This window comes from Pituophis catenifer, unplaced genomic scaffold, assembly GCF_029215685.1.
Source record: "Pituophis catenifer annectens isolate HBS135680 unplaced genomic scaffold, rPitCat1.0.hap2 SCAF_16, whole genome shotgun sequence".
NCBI classification, from domain to species: Eukaryota; Metazoa; Chordata; class Lepidosauria; order Squamata; family Colubridae; genus Pituophis; species Pituophis catenifer.
The window spans coordinates 21,003,314-21,012,444 of record NW_027256896.1 but is presented as its reverse complement, the minus strand read 5'-3'; the positions used below and the strand labels follow the sequence as shown (position 1 = coordinate 21,012,444).

General features: G+C 49.7%; 1 protein-coding gene across 2 annotated transcripts in view; it reads right to left on the bottom strand.

Annotated features, from left to right (window-relative positions):
- Positions 1 to 179: 179 nt before the first annotated feature.
- LLGL1 (LLGL scribble cell polarity complex component 1) overlaps positions 180 to 9,131 on the bottom strand; it is a 33,624-nt gene continuing 24,672 nt past the window's right edge. For both annotated transcript variants that reach the window (XM_070954843.1, XM_070954844.1), the window contains exons 14-23: positions 8,691 to 8,983; positions 8,407 to 8,560; positions 7,802 to 7,955; positions 7,305 to 7,588; positions 6,349 to 6,613; positions 5,549 to 5,663; positions 4,666 to 4,760; positions 4,155 to 4,278; positions 3,437 to 3,516; positions 180 to 2,739 (exon numbers count right to left, since the gene is read on the bottom strand). In XM_070954843.1, coding sequence (XP_070810944.1) covers positions 3,438 to 3,516; positions 4,155 to 4,278; positions 4,666 to 4,760; positions 5,549 to 5,663; positions 6,349 to 6,613; positions 7,305 to 7,588; positions 7,802 to 7,955; positions 8,407 to 8,560; positions 8,691 to 8,983 — 1,563 coding nt within the window. In that variant the 3' untranslated portion in view covers positions 180 to 2,739; position 3,437. The remainder of the gene's footprint in view (positions 2,740 to 3,436; positions 3,517 to 4,154; positions 4,279 to 4,665; positions 4,761 to 5,548; positions 5,664 to 6,348; positions 6,614 to 7,304; positions 7,589 to 7,801; positions 7,956 to 8,406; positions 8,561 to 8,690; positions 8,984 to 9,131) is intronic.

The window sequence follows — 9,131 nt, the reverse complement described above, 5'->3', positions numbered from 1 at the left end:
GGGAATTCTGGGAGTTGAAGTCCGCCAGGCTTAAAGTAGCCAAGGTTGGAGACCCCTGCTATAAACGGCATTTTTACTCCCCTTGGCTGGTAGTAGGAAAACGTCCCTATTTCGATAGTTACAAGCCGTACTTTCTCTGCCTCCTCCTCCTGCAAAGAGAAACGACACAGAGAGGCTGCTTTAGATAGTAAATGCTTTATTCTTCCTTTATTAAAAACCTGCATTAATTACTAAACAATGCTAAATCCATTCTCTGGACCAAAAAAAAAGGGGGGGGGATTCAAAGAGGACATTCTACAAGGAAACTAGCCCACCCTCCCTCAGTGGCTACCACAAAAAGAGACTCACAATGGCACACACCTCCAGACACCCGTCAGGCACTCACTCACACACACACACACACAGCAAGGATCGGATCGTACCTTTCCGCCCAAGAGGACTTGCAAAGGTCCTTCCTGGGGAGCCCAATTCTCACGTACAACGAAAAGGGGGGATTTATTTTTAAGGGTTCAGCCCCACTTCTTAGCTCCCCCCCCCCATCTTATCAACTCTCCAGGGGAGTTTTCTTGGCACAAAAACAGCCGTGAGAAAAAGGAATCCTTCCCAGCAGAAAACGGAGTTGGAGGTCCTGCTTGCCTTTTTGGCACAAGAAGTTTTCCCACCTCAACAGGGAAACATGGAGGTGAAGCAGAAGAGAATCCCACCTCTGCCCCAGAGAAAAGGGTCCAGGATGCCGGACAGCAGTGGGAGAAGGGTGGGCTGAAGCCCTGTTCTTGAGGCGAGATCTCAGCAACGTGCACAAAAACACCTTGCCACGGCTTTTGCAGAGTGGCACACGCAGCTCATTCTTGGAGAGTCCGTCTGTGGCTTGCAAAAAATCCCAGCAAGGGGTTTGTAAGGCAGGAAAGACAACCCCCCCCCCAAAAAAATCCCCTAAGGATCTTTGTGGTGGCATGCAGCGTGCCTTGGACTGCCGAGGGTCGGCAGCCACTGCACAGAGTGGGATCATCGGGCAAAACTCGAGCTGGCTCAGCCAAATTCAGCAGAACAGCCGAAGCTGGGATTTCTAATGTGGGAGGTGAGGGAAACTGGGTGATCGGTGGGTGGCAACTGACCAGGCAGCTCAGAAGTACCCCGATATTCATAAGAATTGGCCAAATAAAGAGAAGACAAGCCCACCATGCTTCCTGCATTCAATGGAGACCCTGTATTCTTAGTGCATCCAGACCAGACCAAAATCCTGTCTTAAACTCAGCAAAAACTCTTTGCTTCCTAGACTCGGGGACTCCCTTCTCAGGTTGAAAGTCAAAGGGGGGGAAAAAAAGCACAGAAACATAAACCGAACTTATTTACCCATCATATCATCTCCTGGGATTAAGAGACGTACATCAACTCTGTTACCAAGCCCAACTGATTTTCCCTCCCCGAGGCAAAAAAGAAATCCCAGGGAATTGGAATTTCAGAAAGGAAAGAGGAAGCTACTTTGGCATTGCTAATTAACCCCAAATCTACAAAACTGTTTAAAGTCAAATCGGGCCCACAGGCAGCTAAGGAGGAGGAGAGGATCACTCCTGTTTACACATCAAATTCCTGGAGAGGAAAGTGAATAGAAGGACTCAGATTTTCTCACCCCTCGTTCTGAACGTTCAAATAACATGGGAGGAAGGAAAAGTGAACAATATCAGAAAGATACGATAGTATTTCTTGCACAGGGTTTTCTTGGACTGCTATAATTTTCTTGCAGCAGCTCTGTGGCTTCCTATTTCACAAAATCTGCTTTGTGCTTGGAAAAATACTCCCAATTAGAAATCTTGTGTAACGAAGAAATGAAGAAAGAAAGAAAAAGTCTTTAACCGTTCCCTTCAAATTAAGAGGGAGGGAGGGAGGGAGGGGAGGAGGAGGAATGATGGTGAAAGAGAAGGAATGATGGTAGAGAAGGAGAAGGAATGATGGTGGAGGAGAAGGAAGGTTGGCTTCCATTAGTATCACAAAAACTCTTTCTTCAAATCTGTTCTTGGCCTCAAAGTTCCCACCAGTGAGCAGAAAATACTTAATTTGTCATTGGATCCAGTACAACTTTTCTCAGGGAGTTCAGCCCAGAAACAGCGGAGGGTTCTGAAGAGGATGTTTCAAGCAAGATCAGGACAATCTGAGCCTTGGCAGCCATTCCCACGTACACCAAAAGGCAGATGGAGGAACTGTCCAGCGTTGCATGGCAGCAAAATCCCTCCCTCCGTCTTCTGCCCATCGAAAGCTCCTTTCTCCCATCAGAGGACCCGCTGGGCCAAAAGATCATGATCGCTTTCTTAGTTTGGGGGGGGGAGTCCTCAGCCTGGTCCTCCTCCTCCTCCTAGTGGCTTTGTTTTCAAAAGAAAACGCTTATTAAAGCCCCCAAAAGTCTCTGTGCAATGGAAGAGCAGATGCTCCCAAAGTGGTTCCTCCAGGACGTTGGCACATTTTTCTGGTTCTTTTTTTTCTCTTTTCCTTTTTTTTACATATATATATATATTTATAATCTATCAAAAATGCAAACTTGGAGAGGTACCCAGGAAGAGATGCCGCCTGTCCGCTTCCGGGCCACGTGTTAGAAAAAGACCACAACTCTTTTTGTCCTTGTAAAAAAATACGCAGGGAAGAGTCTGGAGTCCTCTGGAGAGGTAGGACCAACAGTTGGTGGCCAAAACAGCGGGAAGTCTCGGTCCCGAAGCTCCAAGCATCGCGTAGGACGGTGCAGGGTCCCTGCAAAGGAAATGATCCCACCTTAAAACCAGTTGGATAGAGCACCCAGTGCGAGTCTCTCGAGCCAACCTCCACCCTCTCTCCATCATTTCTCTTCCCTTTCCGGCTGCCCTGGAGAAGGACACCGGGCCTTTTATTTGTTTCCCTATCTTATTCCACGTGGCAACACAGGTTGTCCTCGATTTATGACCACAACTGAGCCCCAAACTCCCATCGCTAAGCAAGGCATTTTTTAAGCAAGTTTTGCCCCATTTTGCAAGCTTTCTTGCCACGGTTGCTAAAGCGAATCTGGCTTCCCCGTTGACTTTGCTCATCAGAAGGCCTCAAAAGGTGACCTCGGGACAAGGCAACCGTCATAAGTACATGCCAGTTGCCAAGTTTCCGAATTTTGATCACGTGACCAGGGGGAGGCTGCGACGGTCGTGTGAAAAACGACCCAAGTCACTTTTTTCAGCAATGCTGTAACTTCGAACGGTCACTAAATGAACCATTGTAAGTGGAGGACTACCTGTAAAAGGGAGGTCCTTTCTTTTCTGCAATGTTTGTTCAGCTGCAAGAGACACTCCTGTCCGGCCTCCCAGCCTGGGCTGCCCCAGTGCCTTCTGCCCTAGCTCAGAATCTGCCCCGACGGTCCCGAGAACTAGCTGTGCCTCTCCCTTGTTTAAAAAAAAGGAGCCACCATTTTCCCTGGACGTGCCTCATTTAATGAGGATCCCTGGAGATCTGGCTTCCTCCTCATTGATGTTCCGCAGATTCCTCTCGGCTTCCTCGGAGGGCCTGGAACGAGAAAGGGAATCAAGACGTGCCAGGCCAAAGCAGAACCCCACTTCCAAGGGGCATTCAGACAAAGCCAGGACAGGCCTAGGTTGCATTAACAGAGGGACTGAATCAAGATCACGTGAAGTCATCATTATAACGCCTCGATAAGAGACCACAATTGGAATCTTGCATCCAGTTTTGGTCTTCACAATGTAAAAAAAGATGTTGAGTTTCTGGAAAGAGTGCAGAGAAGAGCAACCAGGATGATGAGGGGACTGGAGGCTAAAACATACGATGAACGGTTGCAGGAACTGGGCCTGGATGGTCTAGTGAAGAGAAGGACCAGGGTTAGGGTTAGGATTAAGCAAGAGATGGAAACTAACCAAGGAGAGAAGCAACCTGGAATTAAGGAGAAATTTCCTGTCAGTGAGAACAATTAACCAGTGGAACAACTTGCCTCCAGAAGTTGTGGGAGCTCCATCACTGGAAGTTTTTAAGGATAACCAATCTGCCTGAGCAAGGGTTGGACTAGAGGACCTCCAAGGTCCCTTCCAACTCTGTTATTCTGTAAATGTTGCCCCCAGATTAGGTGGGCTTCTGCAGAGGCCGCAGGCATGTTTTTACGTCCAGGTTGCTACCCAAGGACAGAGACTCACGTCAAGTAATCCTTCACTTCTTCAACTGTAATATCTCCAGTGGTATTTAAGGGGGTGTCGATGCTGCTGTCGGGGGAGTCAACTGGCGTTGAGGCAAACAATCCTGGGTGGTCTTCGGGGGACCCTGAAAGTAGAAAAGCAGACGTTTGCAATATTCCCATAAACCTCCAGAATTCAAATTTAACCTTCTCTTGTCTTTAAAACGCTTCACTCTTTGTGACTGGATCCGTTATAAAACTTCCCTCAAAACTTTCTGAATTTAATGAATGCAAACCACAGGATTTTTCCGAGACAGAGGGAAGGAAAAACAAACCCCTTTTTATTTTATCAAGGAATTTCCCCCTGGAATTTCCTTCAAGACTTCCTGAGCTTATCTTTAAAACATGCCAAACTATTCAGAGTGACACACAGACAGAGAGTCCTGCAAACAACTTGCACCCCATTGCCATGGCTGTCATACACTGGATGACTTGCCAGTCTGCCCAACTATCTGCAAAGGAGTTTTCCTTACGATCGTTGCTTGCAGGGGAATGATTAGCCTCTGATCCTTGTAAAACATGCGTCCCGTTGGCCTGGCTTAGTTTTGGTGTCGCTGTGAAGTTATTTCTGTAAAAAAAAGGAAACGGCACATAAATTGCCATTTGTTACCCCAGGCCTCTCTTATACACCGCCTCCCGCTTCAGTCTCCATTCCAGGGTCAAAATAAACACCATAAATAAATAGGACGGCCTCTTGATACATCAAATATCTTAAACACTCGGCAGCTATGAAATGCATTCCCCGTAATGTGACGCACGTAACAAAGCAGGCAGGGCTGTGATCACTGCATCACGGCCACCATTCCGCTTTTTGGACCACTCCTTGTGAAGTGCTCCGCTTTAAGCTGTGAAGTGGGACACAGCAGGCTTTAAACCTCTCCCCGCTTTAGGGTCCTAACCTGGATGGCTCCCACCCCACATCCAGCAGAATAGCCCTCCGGGTGCAGACTGCAGCCATCACAAAGTGGTAGATCAAGTCCCATCCCATCTGGGTTTTTTTTTTCAATCTTCCACAAAATGCATCCAGTTACAACTTGTGTATCATCCCCTTAGCTTGACTTTCAAGCAGAACAATCTACTAGCGCTATTTCTTTGAGTTTAGTTATTTGCATTTAATAACTTTAATAAACAACAATAAAAGTTGTTTTGGGGGTACCACCTGCTTGTGAGCCCCTCTCTGCCTCAGGAATAGTGAAAAATGTGGGTCGGGTTTCAAGGAAGCCAGCTGTACATCCTTTTGGGTTTAACTTTGCCAGCCTTTTGCCTTGGCAGAGATTCTTCGTGGCCCCCTCCCCTGCCCCTGAGAGGCTCAGCTGGACTTGGAAAGCCACAGCGCTGCCAAGGGGGTTCCCTCACCCTGGAGAAAGGCTGTCGTGGGTGCGGCTCGTCTCCAGCACACACAGTGGCTCGGTGATGTTCCTAGTGCTCAAGGAGAAGCGTTCGAATTCTGACGGAGAGATCAAATAGAAGCCTGCAAAGGGGACATAAAAAGAGATCCGCTTGCAGGCCTCTGTGCCCCCAAATATTCACAGCAACACAAAAACAGAGTCTGGGAAGGACCCCACCCTCACCCACTCTGCATCTGGCAGCCCCTGATCCTTCAAGATAAACTTCTTCCAGCCAAGGAGGCTCAGTTTAGCTGCTGTTTAACTTCTCTCCCATCTTCAGCCCATCTGGTCCTCATTCAACAATGGCCATCATCTCAAGAGAACTGCCTTGTTCATCTTTGAGCCTTGTGGGGCTTTATAATTCAACCCTTTAGTTTTGTAACTTTCATTCTTACTTTTTATCTTGTAAAATTTAGCCGCCTTCGTCATTTGGGTTTTACCTGTGCTTTTAAGTCATGTTTCTATCTTGCTTTATTATGTCATTTGCCAACCACTTACGGTAAGTGAAGAAATCAGATCAATAAATAAGCTTTAACCCACCACCACATCTGGAGGTAGAGATTTTCACCTCTGAACGATCTGCAGCGGGAGTGTCGATTCTCATTGCATCTCCCTCTTGCTCTCCCCATCATTTCACGTATTTTCAATGCGACCCACAAAACCATCCCGTTTCAGCTGAAGGGCTGTGCCGGGGTGCCTCGGAGGCCTTCGGACGTTTGTCCCACCCACCCTCTTCTGCCCCCAGGGCACCTGCCGCCCCTCGCTCACCTTGGCCATACTTGGTGAAGACGCAGGAGGCGATGCCGCTGATGTCCTCCTTCCGGATGCAGTCGTAGTGGACCTGCGGCCTCAGGCTGGGCACCGTGAAGACGTGGAGGTCGCCCAGGTTGGTGAGACAGGCCAGCCCGTTCTCTGAATAGTCATCGCACGTGGCGCTGGCAAAACTCACCAAGCCCACTTTCCGGACGCGGCAACCTTCGTGGGCGGTCAGCTTGAACTTGGTTTTGGCGCTGACCTTGGGGAGGGTGAAGACCTGCAAGTCGGGGGAAGGAGAAGGAGGACGGATTTAAGTTTCTTCTTCTCAGAGGCTGGCCACGATGACCAGTGGCCGCACTGATCTGGACAATCAGTTCAGCCAAGAAGGAAATGATTCTAGGATACCGGCAGTCCTTGACCTACAACGATTTGTTTAGTGACCGTCCGAAGTTACAACAGCACTGAGAAAAGTGACCAATGACTGTAGCGGCATCCCCACGGCCACAGGATCAAAATTTGGATGCTGGGCAACTGGCATGTACTAGGGTCACGTGGTAGCCATTTGAAACTTTCCCAGCTCTCTTTGGATAAGCCAAGTCAATAGGGAAAGCTGGATTTGTTTAATGACCATGTCATCCACTTAATGAGTGCAGAGATTTGCTTAACATCCATGGTGAAAAAAGTCATAAAATCAGGTGTGACTCGCTTAACAACTGCCTTGCTTAGCAACGGAAATTCTGGTCCCAACTGTGTTTGTAAGGCAAGGACTTCCTGTGGCAGAAAGCCAGTTCAGAGGGAGGGAAATGCTTCCTGTCCTGACTCTGAATGAGCCAATCGTGGGGCCCTTTTGTGCTCTTATCGTAACAGTAAGAAAACACGGAATGGCTACCGAGATGCCGGGGCCACCCAAGGAGATGAGACTCCACCGAGAACATCCAGAGGGCTTCCTCTGCCTTGCTCGGAATTACCTTGAACTGCTCTTCGGAAGCAATGAGCACCGAGTGGCTGCCCTGCATGTCGGGGGCTTTGGCCAGGTCCCGAGAGACCTCGTAGGGTTCCGGCAGAGGGTTCCCTCGGCCATCCAGGACAGCAATCGAGACCACCGGGGCCCGGTGCATGAGCTGGATCTCCTTGCCCAAGACGGCCTCCACGGAGCGCTCTGAAAACTTCTCCTGCGAAGGGATCTCCAGGGCGTAGGCAAAGACCGAGCCCGAGTTGGTGCCGGCCCACATGGTGGGTCCATGATGTGCAGCTGCCGAGAGACAAGAGGAGAAACTGAGGGGCTGCCTGTTTCCCCTCCCCAGCCCTCCCAACCCCTCTACGAGCAATACACCACAGTTCCCAACACTCACAACCAGCAAGACCCCTGTGACTAGGCCAAGTTTCCCTCCGTGTACACTAACTACTTGGTGGAGGATACGTTTCCCTTTGGGGTCACCGTCTTCCATCGGGGTCCCTCCCTTACCATCTCGGAGGAAGGTATCCGCAAAGTAGAGGCAACGCACAACCCCGGACAGTGAATCGTCTGCTGAGCGAGGTTCAATCCGCCGCTGGACAGGCGCCATCTCCACCTCGTGGGGACCAGGTTGCTCAGCGAGGTGGGCGTTTGCTTCCTGTACCTGGTGGGGTGGGAGAAGCAGGTGAGGCAAGGCCCAGATCCAGGGAGCTTATCGGCAGAGCCTCAAAAGTGCTCAGCCAACCCCTAGGACAGGAGACCAAGTTCTCCGTCCCTGGACAGGCCTTCTCCATTCCCTTCTTCCTTCAAAGGACGGCTGGTCCTTCAGTTGAACACAGGAGATTTTTCATCCCTCTTCCCTCCATGGAATTTGGAGTGGGGGAAGAAGTTGGGGAATAGTTAACTTCACCTTCTCCAAAACTTCATGAGGAAGGTGAAATGGAGAAACTCCGAATAGTAGAGGAGAGAAGCTGGGCCACAACAGATACTCAGACAAATCTCTTTAAGATACAGTTACAGACCAGTGTTTCTCAAGCTCAGCAGGTTTTAGGATATGTGGACTTCAACTCCCGGAATTCCCCAGCCAGCATCTCCCCCCTTCTCCCTCTGCTCACCTTACTTGAGGGGCTACTGGCTGTGACTCTCTTCTTGCCCGACACACGGCTCTTACGGATCCTACGGAAGGATTGGCGCAGGGACTTTTTCAGGGACTTAACCCGCGAGAGGGGGCCCTCCATTGCCAGAGAATCGTTGGGGTGCAGGGTGCACCTATCAAAAAGGAACAATCGGATCACCAACCATCACAATCAGCAGACCTTCAACTACGAACACTAATCCATGAGGTGCCAACTCCTTTTCTGGAGTCACAAAGATGTGTCCTCGGCAGAGGTCTCTCTACCTGGCCAGCACGGGGTTCCGGCGGTAATAGTCATAGAGGCCAAAGCCATGGCTGGTTCCAAAGGCCACCAATTTCCATTCTGAGTGCAGGGTGACAGCTGTGACAGCTGCGGGGGGCAGGCACTGCAGGAGGATGCTGGGCTGGAAGCCGGGGGCAAAGGAGAGGGCACCATTCTTGGGGGGCAGCCGGTCGTGCCCCTTCCACGTGAAGCCTTCACGGTCTTGGAGTAGGTCCACCACAGCGATGTTGACCATGTGTTCGGACTTCTCATCGTTAAACTCCATCACCAGCACCTGCCAAAGAGAGAAGAACCCCAGATAAGTCTTAGACACAATTCATCCTGGAGTAGACCAAGATTTGTAATCCTGAACACAATTATATTCATACGTTGACACAACTCAAGTTCTCTTTCCAGGATTAGGATTCCTCCCTCGGGCAAGG